This window comes from Periplaneta americana, chromosome 15, assembly GCF_040183065.1.
Source record: "Periplaneta americana isolate PAMFEO1 chromosome 15, P.americana_PAMFEO1_priV1, whole genome shotgun sequence".
NCBI lineage: Eukaryota > Metazoa > Arthropoda > Insecta > Blattodea > Blattidae > Periplaneta > Periplaneta americana.
In genome coordinates, this window is record NC_091131.1 from 99,946,715 (window position 1) to 99,969,149 (window position 22,435).

At 34.6% G+C, this 22,435-nt stretch overlaps 1 protein-coding gene across 2 annotated transcripts in view; it reads right to left on the reverse strand.

Annotated features, from left to right (window-relative positions):
• nes (lysophosphatidylcholine acyltransferase 3 protein nessy) overlaps positions 1-22,200 on the reverse strand; it is a 73,922-nt gene extending 51,722 nt beyond the window's left edge. For both annotated transcript variants that reach the window (XM_069847880.1, XM_069847879.1), the window contains exons 1-3: positions 22,085-22,200; positions 21,794-21,901; positions 18,071-18,193 (exon numbers count right to left, since the gene is read on the reverse strand). In XM_069847880.1, coding sequence (XP_069703981.1) covers positions 18,071-18,193; positions 21,794-21,901; positions 22,085-22,187 — 334 coding nt within the window. In that variant the 5' untranslated portion in view covers positions 22,188-22,200. The remainder of the gene's footprint in view (positions 1-18,070; positions 18,194-21,793; positions 21,902-22,084) is intronic.
• Positions 22,201-22,435: the final 235 nt, after the last annotated feature.

The window sequence follows — 22,435 nt, forward strand, 5'->3', positions numbered from 1 at the left end:
CCTGCAAACTGAAGACTAAACAATCTGAAAAATCAAAACAATGGATGATGATGATGATGATGATGATGATAATGTATAATCGTGTAATTGTTGCATTTTCTTTACCTCATATTGTAATATTACCTGGCACTTATATCAATTTATACTATAGGCCTAATCATTTTGGCCTGTCTTAATTGAAGTAGAGTTTATGATCTGTTGTGATTTGAATTGTTTTCTACATACGTTATTTATTATCGAGTAAGAAACGAGTTAATTATATTTAAATTTATTATGACGCACATATTTTAGTCACATATTTATGGTATATTCTGTAATACGCGAAATGAAGTTATGTAATTCAATGTGTATTGAGCCACATTTAATCTGCTATTGCACACCAGCCAAGAGGACTTATAAAACAAGTTACAATTTTCAGCGACATGATTGAATTACACCTATTAAAATTACAGTTCACTTAGCTTCTAGTTAATTTCTAATTGCGCAACAAAAGTTAAGCATCGTGTTTACACATAATTGCGAACTGCAGTGTCATTTATCAGTTTATTCTACATATTAAAAAAATACAAAGAAAAACGTCTGAATTGAAGATCTGAATTGACAAACATCCCAAGGCCATTGAAGTACATTTTTCAGGAGAGCAAAGAAACCATACAGACTTGCAATATGATACTGAAATTAATATTTATATGATTAAAAAACACAGACTTAGAGTCGCACTTTGAATATTTTTTTTTACAGGATGGTAGCCTATACAAAACACAACATCTATCAAGTGAAAAGTAAAATTCGGTAAATTTTTGACTTGGAATGCAGGAAACGTGTATTTCGGTGAAAATGATTGAAATCGATTTTAGCAGCATCACAATAACTATAATACAATTTGGATATGGAGAAGAATGGAGCGTGGGAAATGGACAGATAGAATAAGCAATGATGTTATGCTAGAAAGAGTAGGTGAATAAAGAATAATGCTGAAACTGATCAGGAACAGAAAAAGAAATTGGATGATTCACTAAGAAGAAACTACCTACTAAAGGATGCACCGGAAGGAATGGTGAACGGGAGAAAAGCTCAGGGCAGAAGAAGATATCAGATGATAGACAACATTAATATAAATGGATCGTATGAGGAGACTAAAAGGAGATTGGAGAATGCTGGGTTTGCAGTGAAAGATCCTTCGGCAGAAAACTATGAACGAATGAAAGTGAGAAAGTGAAACCCTAAACGCTTTGCCTGAAACTTCCAGAATATTTAATTAATATCCAAACAAGAAAAATAAGAACAAACTTTGTACAATTTGAGGGTTCAGAATCATAGTTGGCCATGCGCCATTTACTAAAACCGTAGAAAAGAAGGGTTAAAATGAAGTTATCACCATAATACAATGGAAATATATAGCAAGTAATATAAAGTATACACATTCAAACTAAATGATATGTCAATCTTCATTAAACTATGGCATTCGCTTAACTTTAACCCTCGCTTTCTCCGTTTTTAATAAATGGCGCTTGGCACACTATGGCTCTGAACTCTTCAATTTTTAAAACCAGAAAAGCCGTCTTTGCGCGTGCATGCACGCACATGACAACACTGAACAAACACGTACAATTATCATGCATGTGTGTGTGTTTGTGTGTCTTTTCATGGCCTGGGAGGTAAGAGTTTATGGTATGTGGGTTCCGTATCCACTGTCACGATTTACGGCTGGTTTATATTACATAATAATCTACCACCATCACGCTATCATACATAATACAGGTCTAGCTATTGAAAATCAGTAAAAATATTACTTGGTCTAGTGACGTTAACTTGATAACGATATTCAATCATCCCACACAAGCAGGTTCGACACCTTAACGAAATGAATAACATCATTCTAGACAGTTACAAAGCAAGGGGGAAATAGTGAACTATTCGTTTCCTATGCGAGATTACTGGTCGTTCATTTTAAGTATCAATGATCATCTATAGAAACAAACTATTACATCATCCAATCAGCTGATGATGTTTGCTAATTGGACACGTCAAAAGCTCTCATTCTTTGTTTCTCATTCACCCGCTCTCCGCCCTCTTTCTATAAGAATGCCAACAAATGCATTAAAAACCCAGCCGGCCATTATTACAAACAAAAAGCAAAATATAAGAATTTATGCTTCTTTCTTGGTTCTACAGCTGAGGTTAAACCTTGGATCAAGTCCGTACCTGGAAGTCGCTTTTGGAAAATTGTTATGATACGAACATGTAACTCCTGATCAATATCTTCATTTTCGCGCCGAATATTGTTTTCCAGCTTTTGAATAGCATTTATTCCAAGGAAGAACACCCTATGTCTCAAATACCTCTGCGACAAAAATTTGAAGCTGTCAAATCGGGTGAACATGAAGGCCATGAAATAGCACCAGACAAATAATGCGTCCGGAGAAGAACCTCTGCAAAGTCTACAAAAGTATTTGAAACAGAGGGTGTTCTCTCATTGATTATTTGATATTCAAAAGCTGAAGAACAAGATTCGGCATTAAATTGAACATATTGGTTATGAGTTATGACGTGTTCGTGTCATGACAAATTTCTAGAAGCGACCTCAGCAGTGCATTGCAAGTGAAAGTCAAGGATGTGTTTTTTTAATAACTTAAATTATTGTGTAAATAAACAAAATCCAAAAATATAAATAAGTTACTAGATTCTTATTATTTAAACCCACATTTGATTCGCTCCAAGTTTTATCACACTTAAAAATACTTCGCTGAAAATGCCCCAACTTGTAGAAGTGTATGTTATCCTCTATATTCTTCTCTCTACAAAGCCACTTGACTAAAATAATGTGGAATGCAGTGGCTCCGTTGACATTCTTAATTTAGGCTGGGCACAACTTAATGTAGGCAACATTCCCGATACTACTACTAAAGATTAATCACCAACCGTAATAAGCGTTGGCATAATGCAACTGTAAAGGAGCCAGTGTGTCTTATATAAAGCGGATTTTTTTTACTAACACTCTACCCGTTTATGATACTTTAACACTGTAAAATATATGACAAGGAAACGTTATAAGCTAAATATAATAAGTGAACGAGTAAACTGGGTTGGAATAGTTCTGAAACAAGTTCTAGCTGCAGTTTCAATATCCTTGTGAAGATGGAGGGAAAGAGGGCAGAAGAATAACAAAAATAAAATTAACTTTTGATATTAAAAAAAATCCCACCGAAGTCACTCTGCTGCTGTCACTCCTGGTTGAATGAATTAAATAAATATTTTCTATGAGTTATACATTCTAAAACAAGATTTGTTAGTTCATTTACTCCTGAGTGGAATTATTTTCGGCACATCTTCAGCCTTAGATTTAAATGTACTGAAAGAAATATTTTCGTTAACTGCAACTCAAACATATACGGCTCATTATGATTATTAAAACCTTAAAAACGGTATGAACTAATTTAATGATTACGGGCCGTATTCATAGACATTTTTAGCGCGGGCTTCCGCTGGATGATCAGCGTTTTTCGTATTCATGATTTGAATTCTGTACTAGTAACCAGTGGATAGCCGGGGCTAGCTTAGTACGCTCGTAGCGCGTGCTGCGAAATGTCTATGAATACCACCCTAGATGTCTTTTCTGATTCAAACAGTAGACGTGCGACACTACGTCTTAACACGTTTTTCATACAGGGTGTTTCAAAAGTGACTCAAAAATCTAGGGATAAGAAGTAAAAACGAAAAGAAGCAAAAATGTTCCAGTAAACATGAGGCCGCAAATTAACCCTTTACAAGATAATGTCATTTTGTGTTGGTCATGGCCCACTGAATATCAAGTATTAATTCCAACAAAAGCAGTGACAATTTTATTTAATTTATCAATCACGAAACAGTAAGATTTTATAAGTTTGGCTTCAGAACAACAGAAATGTGATTGAATATATACAAAAGAAACTTTTTTGTTTGAACAACAGTAAAGTTTCTGGATTAACAAGATATAGTATAGTTGTTTAGTCAACTGTCCGAAGACAGATCTGAACCTCACAAGTAATACCGAGACGGCACCACTTATGAGGCAACTAGGCCAGGACATAATGGGGTAGGGCGGCCAGTTCCTTTCCCCTCCACTGCATACATCGCCGACTAGCTACATATTACAATAGTCAGACTTCAGATTGTTCTTCCTCTGACACATATCAAGTGAGATGTACTGCCTGATAATAGATGTATACATATCAGCAAGAACCTCAGTCAGAGGATTCTTAGAGAGTAAAGGGAAATGATGTTTTTGTACGGAAAAAATTCCAATGCGAACGGTGGGTTCCACTGTGTAGTTATTGTACTGCTACTTAATGCACTGAATTATTATTCTGCAAAGAATCAACCGACAATTATTAATGATGTAATAAAATGTTCATCGAGGTGAATTGTTCATTCTTGTTCCGTTCATTTCATTTTGTTTTGTTCCTTTTTGTGGGCACAGAGTTTTGTTTCCTTTCTTCTTGCACACTGATCGATAGAAACAATGCAAATAAATATTACAATAAGATAAATATGCCAATCAATAAGTTTCACAGAACCAAGTGTTTAAGCTATCCTTTCTAACTTCAGAATCAGTTACCAATCCATTTAATAAAGCTTAAATTTGTTACATATATTTTTAAATTTATTACATATTTATCTACATATTTTTCAAAATTGTGGCTACATACATATGTACACATTTCCCACTTTCATATTACATAAAAACCGGATCTAACTATTGGATAATCAATACGTAAATGGGGGACTAGTAAGGAAAAGGCCCCGCGTTATTTTTTATCGTCTTATTCTACAATTAAAATTATCTTCATTAATTTACAGGGGCTTCGAGATGAATTGTGGGGTTTAATTTGATAATTGTACGTGTCACGGCGGTGGCAGTATTATGTACAGTCCGAGTATTCAAAGAGGACGCTTTCTTCTGAAGAGATAAGAGTCTGTATAATGATTAGGCCTTCTCAGATGCCTCTCCAATCGCAAGAAGCGGTAACATACGTCTACCAATGATGCGTAAGCAATAATTTGTAAGTGACGTTCTTATATTAATTCTACTTGGAGTAAATACAATGTTGTCGTATCTGGATTTGGTTGATGACAAAAAGGTCAACAAGCATAATTTTAATTGAAAGTAACCTTATAGCTTAAAATTTATTCACTATGGATGGTGGTGGTAGAAATCAATGTACTGATGTCGGTATAAAATAATAAATTGTAACCAGAAATAATCTTTACAACGAAAGTGTGACAATACAGCTTGCCATTACAAGTACTGATGCGTGTAAAAAAATATATATATATATCCAACACAATGCTTTCCGTCTAGGTATTAATTGGACGCTCGGACTATAAGTACTATGCTGCCGACCTAAGGTTGATCCCGATGTAAACAGAAGCACATTCTGTTACTCGCTTATCACTGGCAGACTGATTTACATATATAAAATACTTAACCATATTATTATATTTCTTCTATCCACGAAAATCGGAATTTAAAAGCGATATGAATGTTAAACTATATACATTTTGCCTCTGTTTATTCACGCGTAACAAATGCGTTTACGAAAAGGGATACTATCTGAAGTACAATGAGACCCTATTCATTAACAAAGTAACTTGACTCGCTTAGCCTGGAAGCTATTTAGGCCTACAATATTCGCAACGAAAAGTAGACATTTCTACTAATCATTTTAAACGAAACATAGGAATCTGGGAGCATTCTGCGCTGCTTATTTCATTTGGGTCTATCTCTTCATCTTATGCAATAAGAACTTAAGTAAGAACAATAATTTGTGTAAGTTTCGAATTCCTGGTAACTTTATATTTTTGATTACAATAATTAAAGAACCATCAATTTTTAGAAATTGACTTTTGGGTACTCCACTCTGTCCTGAAATTTAACATTCCTCAAGTTTCGAAACTACATACAGGTTAAGGTGACCAAGCGTCGGGCTTTTGGAAGACATTCCTCCTTTTTGAGCTTTGTCCTTCTGTCCTCCAGGCATAACATATAACAAAATGTCCGGAATTTTTAAAATCTATGACTATTGAAAATTTAATTCTTCATAACACGTGTTATTTATTGTCCTTAACGGTAAAATTATTTTTTTTATCTATTTGGGTTGAGTTAATAATTCTAAAAAAGTAGGTTTTTTTTATTTCCGTTGGTAACTTTGTTCCTAAACTAAATTTATCACATGTAATGCTCATAGGCCTAATCAGGACAATATTTAGTATTATTGTTTTCGTTTAAATTGAGAATTAACATATTTATTATACAGTATTATTAGATGAACAGTAGCCTAAAGAAGCAATTATGACACAGAAATAACACTTTAAATTTACAAAACAGTGTCGTTACATGAGAATATTTTGGAATTATCCATTGTCCTCCTTTTTTCATCATTTTGTCCTTCAAAGATATTTTCACATCTGGTCACCATGATGAATATTCCATAATCAGGGCAGATAGGTATGACCAGAGGGGCGCACCCATCTGCCCTGATGATGATGAATGTATAGCCTAGTTCAAAAACGTTGGTAATGTTAAGTTCCAGGACACGGTGGAATACCCGAAAGTCTATTTCTAATCACATTTACCGTGAAAGTCTAAAGACGCATATAAGTATCAATTTTTTTAAACTAACATTACTACATTTCAAGAGCATCATTTCTGGATAAATTGACTTATAGATACTGAATATGAACAAAATCGAGCCAACAGTCCAGGGAAAAAATAGTTGTACACTGACAGACAGACAGACGGTCTGGCCAAAACCACGTTCTCGGTTATCACGGATGTTGAAAACGATTCATCATAAGCAGCAGCACAACAGCACATTATGAGCCTCAGCTTCCCTTACAATCCTCTTTTAGACTTCTCTATCTCTGGCAACCAGCCCCCATCCCTTGATTTTTAACCTCCTCACCTTCCCACACCTCTTCGCCTCTCAAATTTATTTTCCGTAACTTTCGTGTTCTGTAATTCTTTGTACATGCCCTGCCCCGTAGTCTTGACACTTTAATTGTTGTAACCACATCAGGAGACTTATATAGTTGGTAAAACTCAAAATTATACCCCATACGTCATTCTCCTTTATCATGTAGTGGGCCATATACTCGTATTTTCCTTAATATCTTAGTTTCAAATGATCGTACTTGGAGTCCACACCTGTGGAGTAACGGTTAGCGCGTCTGGCCGCGAAACCAGATGGCCCGAGTTCGATTCCCGGTCGGGTGAAGTTTTTTCGGGGTTTTCACTCAACCCAATATGTGCAAATGCTGGGTAACTTTCGGTGTTGGACCCCGGACTCATCTCATTCAGACGCTAAATAACCTAAGATGTTGATAAAGTGTCGTAAAATAACCTACTAAAAAAATTGTACTTTGATAGGGTCCATGTTTCACTTTCTCTCTAATACTTTCTATACTTCCTATAAAGAGAAAAAATACGACAACCGTCCGATTAGATTCCAACTAAGTCGCCATATGTAGTTAATAATTTCAAATAAAAGTTTATTATTTGTGCATCATTCCCGAATAAATTCACTCTCAGATAACATATATTAACAAAAATGGTCCAATAATAGCCCATAAATCGCTGCACACAGTTTGCAAGCTACTGAAGAAAAGAGTACTTCCGTGAAAATGTCGAAATCGGTTTTTCTGCAGTACCACAATAGCTTCTCTTCTTACATTACATCGTTCAATGACCAATTTATCAATACTTGGCGCAATATACTCGTAATACGCAGGGAACAAAGTAAGCTTCAATATCCACTGTACATTGTACATTGTCTCTGATTTTTCTCTAAAATACGCAGTCTTAGAAAAAAGTGTTGTCGCACAGAAAGGAGGCAGTGCGCATGATCAGAGGACGAGCGACCTGGTTCACAATAAAACGACTAATTGAGGTAATAAAATTAGTTTTGGTGTGTTGTATATCTGATCATGCGCACTGCCTCTTTCACGGGACTTTCAAAAGTATTTGTGCGACAAAACTTTTTTCCAAGACTGTACAGTATTGTAACGTCACGATGCAGTGACTGAAACATTCCCCACCTTCCTCGAGCACTGTTGTAAAACGGGCCCTCGCCACATTAATGATACCCCTGCATCGCTGAATAAATAAACTGGCTATAGTAGAAACAAACCTTAGTTGAAGGAGTGGGCACAGAGAAATCGGGTTGCTCACTGGAACTGTTCAGTAAATTATGGAGAGAAAACGCAAGAAGTTTACAATTCCGAACGAAAGAATAGAAAGTGAATTGTATTCAGGAAATTAAACTACTATATTGCGATTTCCACTGTTACAGACTCTTTCAGCCAAGGTTTCTTTTTCACTCTCATTTTATGTTAATGAAAGTATGTCTTGCTATTACGTTAGGAAAAAGTTTTAGAGAAGCAAACATAAACTAGCGATTTATTTATAATTTGATTATTTCTTTATTTATACTCTCAATTGATTATTATCAATGTGATCTGAGGGTAGCGAGAGGGACTCGTGCTACGAAGCCGTACTCGGGGCCGGGAGTGAGTTCGAATCCCGCTGGGATGAGCTATCTGATTAAGATTTTTCCAAGTGGAAAATGAATGTCAGGTAATCTTATAAAGAATCTCGCGATAATACCTTCTCACTATTACCAGCTACATCAACAGCAAATAACCGCAAAGTTGATACAGCGTCGTTAAATGGCCAATTAAAATACTCGCAACTGCAGTGTCGACCAAATGATAAAAGGGTTATGAATTCGTAGAGAGAAGAGAATTTAAAATTAGTTGTAAGCCTATTTTAAAGAATTATTTCAGCGTTTTCTTGGAGATTCTGAGAAAGCCCGCGAGACAATTCTGTTAAGACATAATGAAACCAGAAACTTTCTATGCGACGCAACTACTGTCCGCGTCCCAGCTCTGCGTATTATAAGGTGAGGTGAGAGGAGGAGGAGGAGGAAACCAATTGCCAGAGAGCTGTTAATAAGAACCCTTTTTCCTCGACTTTTCAGATTGACGTGGTTCAACGTCATATCCACAAAATGAACGCTCTGCTAGATGCAATACTTTGACGGATAGCTGGGAGATCTATCGGAAGATGATATGATAGAATGATAGATAAGAAGTGATGGTGAAATGTTAATTAGTTTAGGAAGGAGTGGAGTCGCGGCTCTTTAAATTGGTACCTGGTACTATGCCAGCATTCGCTTGGACGGACTTATAACGATGCGGCTCTTTAACCCTTTGAGGCAGAGTGGCTTCATTTGAATCATTCTTTACCACAAGTATGCCTAGTTCTGGTATTGTTTCTAGTTAATTGTTTCAATGTCGTCAAGTTGTGTCACAATGACTTCAAATAAAGCCACCTCCTAATTTGTATGCAAATTTATAAAATACAAATTGTATGCAAATTTCATCTCTGTTTTATTCATTTTACTTCATTTGACCAATATCCACCTCAAATTCTCTTGACGGACTTATAACGTATTAATTAAATACATGGACTCATCGCACCGTATACTGCAACTGCTACTTATGACAGTTGAGTTATTCATGAAAGCAGCCATGTCTTCCCCCTTGCTGCTTCATGGCGTGTAAAATCGAAGTATGTAAATTTGCAGCTATGAGGCTAAGCAATGGTAGGATAGAACTGATACATAATACGATTAAAGCATTATCACATTTTATGTCTAATCTCAAAGATATTTATATATTAAAAATCAGAATGAATTATATCACATTATCATATAGGTCCACTATCTACAGTTTTCTAAAACCGAGTTTGCTTTGCTCAACTGGCATTAATCCAAAACATAGCCTGCTCACTGATATACAACAAAGACTAAGACTTCCACGTAACTGAACTTGTTGAAATACCTGTCACAATTCACTTACGTATACCGGACTGTTTACAAACGTGGTTTATAAGCTTTTACAAATTTAATTTTATGCGTGGTGACCCAAAACATAGATGAAGCAATTTCCTAGATTATTATTATTATTATTATTATTATTATTATTATTATTATTATTATTATTATTACTACTATTATTAATATTATCATCATCATCATCCTTGATATATCACGTTACCACTACAACCACTTTATTTGATACTTATAACTGTTGTTTGTTTAGTTACAAAAAATTGACTCATCTGTATTGCAGCATCAGTTTTATCAAAAGCTGAACTTCGTTCTTTCTTGCAATGCAAAGACAGCGATCACCTTACCAAAAAAAACTTGAATAGGCTGTTTTACATGTCCTCCAGCAAACTAGATTCTACTGAAATTATTTCTAAGTCTTCAAGTGTATTTTGTTCTGTATTAATGGCTATTGTGTGAGTACAAAGATCTGAAAGCCTCAAGACCGTTGAGATTTAAAAGACAGGTACCGGTTCCTGGTCAGGCATAAAGTCCACTTGCAAAACATTTGCCAGTCGTTCGCTCGCTGACAGGTGCTTGTAGTGAATCTCTTTGTATTATTTTACGGAAGTTTTATAAACATTCAGCGGATGGATTCATAAGTGTATATGTATTTAAACTGTGTATATAGAGTTTAAGTGTTTGTAATTTGCAATTGTAGTTAAGGAAATATTCTTATTGAATTTAGTATTCCCAAGAAACTAGTTCGATTAATTAAAATGTGTCTCAGTGAAACGTACAGCAGAGTCTGTATAGGTTAGTTTCTGTCAGATGCGTTTCCAATTCACTGTGGGCTAAAGCAAGGAGATGCACTATCACCTTTGCTTTTTAACTTTGCTCTAGAAGTCTAGAGTATGCCATTAGGAAAGTCCAGGATACCACAGACGGTTTGGAATTGAACGGGTTACATCAGCTGCTTGTCTATGCGGATGACGTGAATATGTTAGGAGAAAATCCACAAACGATTAGGGAAAATACGGGAATTTTACTTGAAGCAAGTAAAGAGATAGGTTTGGAAATAAATCCCGAAAAGACTAAGTAGGCCTATATGATTATGTCTCGTGACGAAATATTATACGAAATGGAAATATAAAAATTGGAAATTTATCCTTTGAAGAGGTGGAAAAATTCAAATACCTGGGAGCAACAGTAACAAATATAAATGACACTCGGGAGGAAATTAAACACAGAATAAACATGGGAAATGCCTATTATTATTCGGTTGAGAAGTTTTTATAATCCAGTCTGCTGTCAAAAAATCTGAAAGTCAGAATTTATAAAACAGTTATATTACCAGTTGTTCTTTATGGTTGTGAAACTTGGACTCTCACTTTGAGAGAGGAACATAGGTTAAGGGTGTTTGAGAATAAGGTGCTTAGGAAAATATTTCAGGCTAAGAGGGATGAAATTACAGGAGAATGGAGAAAGTTACACAACAGAACTGCACGCATTATATTCTTCACCTGACATAATTAGGAACACTAAATCCAGACGTTTGAGATGAGCAGGACATGTAGCACGTATGGGCGAATCCAGAAATGCATATAGAGTGTTAGTTGGGCGGCAGGAAGGAAAAAGACCTTTGGGGAGGCCGAGACGTAGATGGGAAGATAATATTAAAATGGATTTGAAGGAAGTGGAATATGATGATAGAGACTGGATTAATCTTGCTGAGGATAGGAACCAATGGCGGGCTTATGTGAGGGCGGCAATGAACCCCCGGGTTCGTTAAAAGCCAGTAAGTAAGTAAGTTAAGGAAATGGCTCCAGCAGTTATTTCAAAATTAAATGGGACGAAGCTTCATAGTGAAACCAAAGAAGTTATAAACGATGTATTGGTGTTTACATCCAAAGAAGCTTCTCAAGGAAATGAAATTCCTCTACACGTAGTTCAAAAGCGAATGGCTACAGGCGTGTCCTATAGCAATATGAAAACATGTTGCAGAAACGAGGAAAATTGATAGTGGCAATAGTACGTTTTTCGAAACTCCGTATAAGACAATAATAATTTAAAATGAGTATCTTCTGACTAGACGCATATGACGAAAGTGTAGTGCGAAGGCCAGTGTACAACTTTACATAACCGAGAAACGCGTTGCAACAGTCAGTGCATTTAGAATGAAACTGAAAGACGCAATTGGCTTTAATAGGGCAATGTTAGTGTTAGAACTCTGCTAAAAACTGGGATATTCTTGGGAGAAACGAAAAACAAGTAACGCTATTAATTGAAAATCACGATATTAGGCAAAGGAGGATACACCACCTGAGATTATTTCTAATTATCGAGCTGAGAGAAGAAATGAGGAGTAGATTTTAAAAAATCAATTTGTCCAAAATCACAAAAATTGCTTTACTATGCCTATGATCCTTTTTCCGTATTATGCATTCGATTTTCGCATCAAAATGCTGTAATTTCTGCAGTTATGTAGGTATGAAGTTGGTTTCGAGATTTTTCATTTCCCATACAGGTTTTTTTTTTTTTTTTTCAATTTTCCTTGAAAATAAATAACGTACAAAACTACGCTTTGAAAGTCCACTCCTTAAATATTTTGTATCTCACAGCGCCTGCTACGACTAATAATACACGTAGGAGATGAGCTGGGGTTCGTTCCTAATGGCATACTAATTTCGGAACCTTAGAAGAGATCTGGGGATTATCACTCTCAAATAATCCAAATAATTATGAGAAATGGATTTGAGAGAACTTGATTCCAAATTTGACCCAGCATTCTGTTGTATTTGATAATACTCCTTACCATAATGTTGCTTTAAATAGAGCCTTCACTTAAAATTCAACAATTATTATAATGAAGGAAAAGAGGCCATTCCTTATAGTGATGATATTTGTTGAAACCAACATCATACCAACTCGTCAACTCGCACAAACCCCCGTCTCTCAAATATTCCGCAGACGCCAATCTTGAAAGTGCCAACTTCTTTGTGAAAATTTTACAACTTTTTAAAAAAATGTATGTAAATAATATATATATATATATATATATATATATATATATATATATATATATATATTACAGGGCTTTCATTTCAAAACTTCCCAGTATAAATAACTAATTATTTAAATTGAATTAAATTTAAACAAAAAAGCAAGTCAATTTAGATATTGAGGGGGAAGTCTGAAACCTGGCTTAATTGCATTTTAGATTTCACCCCCCATCCCTCACTTTGAAATTTCAAATAGCATCTCTGTATGTTTATACTTAAATATGAAAGAGCATTCAATAATTGTTTATACACCTCATTCATTTGTTTAAATTGGAATTCAATTTAAATAATTAGTTATTTAGACTGGGAAGTATTGAAATGAAAGTCCTGTATATTTACGAAGCACAAGTTATTGTTCGATATCTTAGACCCCAGTATCATAAGTCTCGGTGGTATCAGTGATGACGATAATGATGGTTCCAACTGTGACGGTAAAATGGACAGGACAGCAAAATTTGAGGACTAGGACTAGCAGCTCAAGTTAACATGTCAGTGTTTCAATTCGATGTTTAGCGCGCGCTTGCCATTTTCACTCTGTTCTCTCCCCTCCCAAGTGACGTAGATCAGGCTTTCAGATCTTCCGCACGAGCTTGTATGTCTTTATATTCTTTTCAGTGCCGGAAGGCCTTTCTGTAGTCGTTACGCTCATGGGAATTGTACACACTAACAGCATTAGTTGTGGAAAACTGAATGTTAATTTATCATTAAATAGTTTTAGCAATATTCAATGTCCACAATGAAAACGGCTTGTTTACCGGATCTTTATTAAATTAAACACAATATTATCATTATTCCAATAGCACACCATCACTAGCACTGAAATAAATAAAAGTAAGCTTTCTCCTCTGCACTGCATAGTTATCAGATTAATGTACCGATATTAACTTCGACTTCACTTCCACACTGTTTGACACAAAAACTAAAACTGATAACATTTTTTTTTTTTTTTTTTTAATTTTCTTAGTTTTTAGAATGTAATTTTGAATGGATATGGGAAAGGTGGCAGGTTTGTGTAGAAAACACAGTTATACTAAGCTGAGGGATGTTATGAGGGTAATATAACTTCCTACCTGACGCTAGCTTCAGTTGAGTATTGAAAACTACCAGTCTAGGCCACGACTTTTTCTCTCTAGTCATTCATGCAATGCCCGAGGGAACAAATGAATCGGAACTTCAGCAGCAATGTGAAATCGCAGATTTTCAATTGCCATATCTACGTGCAGTTTGAAAATGTTGTATAAAGGCGCTCTTGACAATGTTTTTAGTATTTAATTTTTGTATTCGGAAGCAATTACAGTGAAGCAGAACTTCATCTGAATTCTCGCCACTGGGTTTATGTAGGCCTAAATATTATTATAATGCTACCAAATTTGGGACACACGTTTATAAAGCATTACAAAGACTTAGTTCAAAATTATATTGAGATATTTTGTATATTGAGGAGCAAAAATTAAACAGAAAAAGTAAAATTCAGAATTTAAATATACAAAAGTAAGTGAAGATGGTACAAATTTTCCTAAAAATGTTCAACCAAGGCACTTGAAACTTCAGCAATGAGGTAATGAACGTCATGCAATGGATGACATGCTACTCAGTATAGAGAAATTCTTTACACCATGCATATACCTTAATTTTCAAAAGGAACTGTTCTGTTTTTCCATTAGTGTCCTAGCAGTGTGCCATTTGTTGTGATGTAGGCCTACTCTTATCTGAATTACACTCAAACGGCTTTCTTTATAATTCCAAAGTAAGATAATTGTTTTCATTTATTCACTATGCTTGCAGTAAATATATGTAATCAATTTTAAACAAAGGACATAAAATTGCTATGCATTCATTGTAATCATTTCTAATATTCTTCCATTTACAAACATCACCATTTAAAAGTGATATGAATGATAAGATAAATTAGACTGCTTAATGCTTTACTCATGCGTAAGATATACAGAGTGTTCATTTCAAAACTTCCCAGTCTAAATAACTATAAAATTTAGATTGAATTTAATTGAACTAAGAACATATAAATTTAGATATTGAGGGGGAAGTTTAAAACCATTCTTAACTGATTATTAAGCTTAACTCCCTCACACCCAGCCAACCCCATTTTGAAATTTCAAATGGCACCCTTATCTTGTGATATTTAAATTTGAAAAGTATTCAATTATTTATACATCTCATTCATTTGTTTTCGCATCTTTTATTTTCTATTGTCGCCTGGTAACCTGTACTGTTGTTATTGTCAGTTGATTGTAGGATGAAAACACAGTTTATTTTGTGTAATCTCCTAAATTTAATCTAAGGATGATTTCTGTTCTTTCTTGAAGGGTATATACCATTTCAAATAATTTAATACACAAACACAACTATTATATGAAATGCTCAATAGTCTTCTATTCTCTTCAGCTCTAATCAACAATAACAACAATCCAGGTTGCCAGGCGATGATAGAAAACAAAATATGCGAAAACAAATGAATGAGGTGTATAAACAATTGAATACTCTTTCAGAATTTAAGTATCACAAGATAGAGGTGGCATTTGAAATTTCAAAGTGGGGGTGGCTAGGGGTAAGGAGGAGAAAACTAATATCAATTAAGACTGGTTTTAAACTTCCCCCTCAATATCTAAATTGACTTGTTTTTTGTTTAATTAAATCCTATTTAAATTATATACCGGTAGTTATTTAGACTGGGAAATTTTGAAATGAACACTCTGTATGTTTAGAGTTACTCTCCTCAATTATTCTCTGCTAAGACCTACATGATGCTACCCACAGGGGTAAGATACAATTTACAGCTAAAGAGAAATAAGTCTATAGGCTATATTAATAAAATAATAACGTATCTCAGCAAATCTTCTTTTTTCTCTCAATACGAACTTCACTATCTCAGTTGCCAGTTTATTTTACGTTATTTTCTTCAATGGCACATGCCTCAATTTGCTGTTATTTGCCCCAGATATCACTAATACTGAGAATCATAGATCACTTAGTTTGTCAGAGGCTTTTCAGAGTGCATCACAAGAGGAAGAGCTACATTATACTCATAATGAAAGATAATGATAATTCAGAATTGTTGGGATGTTACAGAGAAACTGGAGCACCCAGAGAAAATCCGTGCTGTCTGAATTACAGGTTAGAAAACACGAAGAAAATGCTCTACCAATTTTGGAAGTGGATAGCTAGTATGCATCTTTTTTTATTTCAAATAAAGCCCATTATTTTTTACTAATATTTTATGTAGAGTTGCCAAACATAGGTTTACCCCAGAACAATACTGTTTCAGCTCTTTTTGTTCTGTATGGTGCAAGTCTTGAACTGTATGCCAAATGATTCATTTTCAATTTCCAAATTCCGTGCATAGTACTGATTGATTCTCACTGCTAAGCTACCTACTAAAGATGAACAAATTTAACTGCCACTCTCGCTTGCTGTGGTCGTTGCACTTGTCTTTTGAGTCTCGTCTCGTAACTCTTGTGCGCTTCGAGTCTTGCTCATCATTCTCGAAATAGCATTTGGTCGGCGTGGAAAGATTTAGTAACTTTGAATAACATACATCATTGAAATAAATAACATTAGAGATGTTTAAATGACACAAAAAGTCAAAACAAAACAGTATCATAGTTATCAAAATGTTCTGGTTCTATTATCAGATATTACCTATGGTGTCATAAATAGAAAAAAATTGTCAAATAAATTTGAATTTCTAAGAAACATAAAACATAATGTTAAATAAAGCGTTAATATTTTTTTTTACTTGAGATTGTACACTTGATATCAAACATACGAAAAAACAAAGCCTAGCATTTTAATAAGGGCCTAGTAATTAAATAAAGATTGGGGAATGGATTATTATACACTGAAATGTAGAGATGATGTTTCAAATAGGCTACTTGATTGTTTATACATACATAATATTTGCCAAAATAGATAAAAGTTCAATCTGGTATAAACAACTTTGGCAATTCAAGGTTGCTTAATGTTCGAGAGTTGACCACTCCCGATGTCTTGACAGTTTGCTTAAGGAGTCAACGACATAGGCAATACTGTCGTTTAAGTTTTCGGCTTTGCAGGCGCTATTACTCTTGCTTTCTCAATCACTGTTCAACTCTACTACCTACGTCACATTTACAGACGTGGTGGTGGCAGTGTAGTAGTGTGACAATCTCAGAAAGATGGGTGTATTTTATAGATTTAATTGGTGCACAAAAACAGAAAAACATTTTAATTAAGTTTTTGCTAAGCATTTTCTCATAATATGTATTTACAGAGAGAGTTTTTCAATCAGTAATAGCTATAAAATATAGGTATGAAACAAACAGAACTATTGCAAATTTGATCAAAAATGAACTTTATGTATACTTCAACAATGATGAAGATTGAGGTGAATTTTACAAGATTTTGTTAGATAAAATCTTGTTAAGTATGCCATCTTCAAGTGAGAAATACATGTGAAATGTTTTTTTTTTTAATCCAATGCCACCAGGTTGTCTTTTCAACATTTCTGGTCTTCTCTCCTGCCCGTGGCTTAGTTGTAACCCACTTCTGAGGTTGGGGCGCCTGGAAGTTGGAGTTACATCACCCCGATGATGTGATAGGATGAACATGTGAAATGTAGGAGTGTATAAAAAGAAAGACTGAGTTCACAGGATAATTATATATGTAGTTATACTGTAATAAATAATAGTTTGCAATGCGTAATTATAATGATTAAGTTTAATAGTTAATACGTAATACAATCTCCTCTTAAACAAACTCAATAAAAGGTGCCTCCCTCCCCCAGAAACTGGATGTCAATGAAAAGTGTACCTTTTTGATATTTTCCATCTCCAAATATGGCAACCCTAATTTTATGTGCATCGTTTCTAGATAAATTGAGTAATAGATACCGAATATGAGCAAAATCTGTCCAATAGTAATCCCTGTACATACGCAGAAAGATAGACATAGACAATATGCCCAAAACCACTTTTTTTTGTATCAGGAATGTCTAAAATGGTGTATTTCTGTGCAAATCTCAAAAACGTGTTTTGCATTATCAGAATATTTTTTCTTTATAGGCCTACTTCATATAATGATTGTACCATAAATAAACTAATTAATAACAAATCTACCAAAATATAGAAAATAATATGTACTTACCAGCCAGGAGATAGGTCATTGTGAACACAAAGACACTTATAACAGAAAGTAAAGTGCCACCAACAATTTTTAAGATCCCGTAAACAACCAGCACAGATGTGACAGAATGCAAAACTTCCCACCCTAGAAGCAAGAATGGTGTTGTTAATGTATGTAGGATGGAGATAAAAATTCATTTTCAAAATTATAGTCTAATAATGCCAAAAATAATAATTCAATACTTATTTTTTCAATGACAGGACCCTTAACTTGCAATTATCCAACCTGACTCTATGTGCAGGCTCATAGATATAGCTAGTGCCACTTAGTTCGTCAAAGACTATCCAAAGTGCACTATAGGCAATGGATGTACATTATAACAATTGTAATGGATAATGATGATGATGATGATGATGAGAAATTCTTTGCATGTTATCTACAGAGGAACTGGAGTTCCCGGAGAAAATCCTTATGCTGCCCTGACCACAGGCTTGTCCAAGACAAGTTATAAATTCAGGGTGCAGTGGAATTTGAACCTGGGCCCCTTGGTTTAAAAGCCCAACGTGCTAGCACTGAGCCACCGTAGTGGACTAGTGGTATTGAATAGGTACTTTATGTACTAGTACACGAGCTCAGCATATTCGTATTATTAAACTATGTGAGCTCAGGTGATATAAATTAACCGATGGAAAACTTTATCTTAAACTGAAATCATTTATATATATAAATTAAATACTATATTTATTAAAGCTTCGTGGAAGTATGCAAAGAAACAAAACAAAAATATTTGGATTTATTTACAAAATATTAGACTAATAAAACAGAATTTGAAACATATTACTAACTTATACAGGGTGAATCGTAATTGTGCACCATAAAGTATTGTAGAGTATTCTATATTCCAATATAAACAGATTTTGTCATACAAACATATAGCCATGATGTCTTTGTTATCGAGATATGACAACACTGTGGAATGCACGAGTTGATGTTATGTCGAAGTTATTCATGCATCAGTCACTCAGATGACACCCTACAGTACACAGTAAGTGCAACTATTGTTATTGAAGAGAGAGAAATGCTACAGTCAGTCAATGGCAGCATATTTGCATTTTCTGCAGACTGAACTACCACAAGAAACAGTACCACTGTCAACACGGTTGAACACGTGGCTACTGCAAGATGAAGCGTCTGGGTAATGAAATATCATTTGAATGAACGGTATCCAGACAAATGGAGTGGACACAACGGGCCTGTTGCATGGCTGACGCGATCGCCTAAACTCGGTCCATGCAACTTCTGGTTGTGGAATCACATGAAGGGACTAGTTTACTCTCAACGAGACGCCACGAGAGAGCACCTGATGAATGCAATTGTGGCTGCAGGAAACATAATTCGGAGCATTGTTCAAAGAGCAAGACATTCATGGTGGAGGAAGGTGGAATTGTGTTGTGAAGTGAGTGGTGCACATTTCGAGCATCTTCTGTGAACTTGCAATGTAAATAACTACGTCATTAAGCAACACTCTCAGAAAAGTAGCTCTTGTTTTCTTCTAACTGTTCCAATCATTATCTCCATAGCCTAATGAAGCAGGCACGACCATAAGTTTATATGAAAAAATATGTTTCATTTTTAGTATAGAATATTCTGCACTATTTTATAGTACACAATTACGACTCACTCTGTATACTAAATACGTGTAAACACGTGGAATAGCCTAATACTGAAGTTATTAAATCTCAGTTATTATAAAAGTCTATATAAATTCTTATCTAGTATTCAAAGGTAGCCAGATTTTTGTTACAGTACAGCTTTTGAAACTTGACACTGAATGTAGAATTAAATGTGTATGTACTCGTATAGGCCTACATATAGTGGATTCCGGCATATCTGTTGGCCGACCAGTGACAGGTTTCTCCCACTGCCACTACTATTTGCATCTACGAACTCACCATATTTCGCTGGATTAAAACTTACTAGGTATGCAAAGTAACAACATTCGTATATTTTGCCACAGAATTAATTATTAGCAGGGGGTTATAGAAAGCTCATTCCCCACATCTAACACTATGTGATTTTTATTTAATGGGAAACACTGAAAAATAAAGTGTATGCAACTCACAATTTTGAACACAAATTTCTTTCATTGATGGAGAGAAACTGATGCATGTGAATAACAGTTTCTTATGACGATATGAATTATGTATCACACAAGATGGGCAACACTTCCAGCAGCTACTGTAAGGAGGATGAGTACCGAATGTTATTAATAGGCCTATAACATAGCACTTAAGTTTTAATCCGGAAGAAGCACTGTGAGTTCATGGATGCATGGTGGACCTGCAGCTGGTCAGCCAACAGAAACACTTGGAACATTTGCCAAGATTTACTGTAGCCTATATGGTCACTGAAATACTGTTAAATATAGTTTCAATTTAAGATTCAATTATTATATAAATTTGGACGAAAATATTCAAACGTATTAAATTCTACATAAGTAAGGTACATAAAATGAATTGTTATGTCAGACCTTGTTTAGCCTATTGTGTTCACAAACAAGATTCGCAACTTTCACGGTGATCAACGTGGTTCGAGGTTTTTACACTACCCTATGTCCAAGATGTAGAGGCGTCCAACATTTCAGAACTAAATGTCGGCTCCATCATCGGGGCATGTATTATTATTCCTATAACTTTTGACTTGATCCACACCTCAAAGCTACAAATGCTGATATAAGATCTATGGAATACAGTAAATTAAATGAAAGGAGAACGAGAAAACCTAACTGTTGGATATTTCTACATCAAGGACATGGCGTAAATACCCAAAACCTCGCACTGAACAATGATTAGTCTATTAATTTTGTTGAAAGTTCGTACAAAACCTCGAAAATAATCAGTAAGCCTAACAGAATGTGAATAGATCTACAAGTAAATACATCACTTATTCCTTGTAATTATTAATATGAATTTCTGGTAGTTACAGAAATATCGCTGTTTACACTACAAAAGGAGAATTACATTTCAATATTATTTTTGGTGCATGCTATAATCTATATATATCTACGTACCTAGCCTAGCTACTACAATGCAATATTACTACACAGGACAAAGTTGTATAAAGTTACTCTGGCTTCTAATCAGTTTAAGCTTACAATTTTATATTTGTCTCATTTGATCACTTACACAATCACAATTTTTATTTAAGTCTATGCATAAGGTAGCTGAAGGCTTACTTATTGAGTGAGGATGCAAACAGAAGATGATATATTTAAGAGGAAACAAATGACTTGACCGAACACTGTGTTAAGGGAATTGAAAACGAAAACTAGACACCATAAGTCATTTCCAAAGATAATATTGGACAGGACAGGACAGAAAAGGATCTTTATTAAACAAGCAGTAAATTCTTCTTTAAGAAGAAGACGAAGTGAAAATAAAGTCCATGTCTATCGTTTCCTAGATTAGAATGTTAAAGTAGTCAAGTGACCTGGCAAAGTATCAATCGCTAACAGAAATAAAACCTGTAAATATATTCATTTTCTAGATAATAATGTCCATAAAATTAAATTAGGTACACTTGAAGTGAAAGTATAGCCTACGAATATGTGTAGGCATTTCACAACGAGAACATGTATTTGCCAACGCTGACCTTCATACAGATGATGCGTTAGTTGAAACATCACGGATATCACTAAGAAATGAGGTTATGAAGACACAAAAAAAAGCATGAAAGTAAACTTACCATAATTGAAGTATCCAATGCTCAACCCACTCAATACAAAAAACAAATGCTGATATTGTAGAAATTGTCCATATAGTGTGTATCTATGTATTAAAGCTAGAGGATATCCTGAAATAATGATAAAATTCTTGATTATTATCAATTCAGACTGCAGAAACAGTAATATATGCAGTGTATGAATTTCAAAATAACCTCCTAGTAAGTATGTCACAACAGTTAAGTCGTAAATTATATTTATTTTGGACGAAAATTATACTAAATTGACATGTTATAAATACATTTATACATTACCTATTAAAATCGACACTAATAAACGTAGTGCTGGTTCTGTTGCTCCTAAGGAATTTGCCAATTGGCCTAACAATGTTCCTCCTGACATACTCACACCAGCCATGTTTGATTTAGAACTTCCACCACTACGACCACTACTACTTTTAACAAAAAAAAAAAAAAACATAGAGTTCGAGAGTATTTGTAGCGGTACATTTAAATATCACAAATAACAATTCGGTATACTAATAATTCTCTATAGTAAAGTCGTTATACCAAAACCATGAGTCCATACGTAATTTTTATAAATTTTTCTATAAACGTCGATATATTTCAATTACTTTGGCTTCAATTTACAGTATTGTTTTCCTT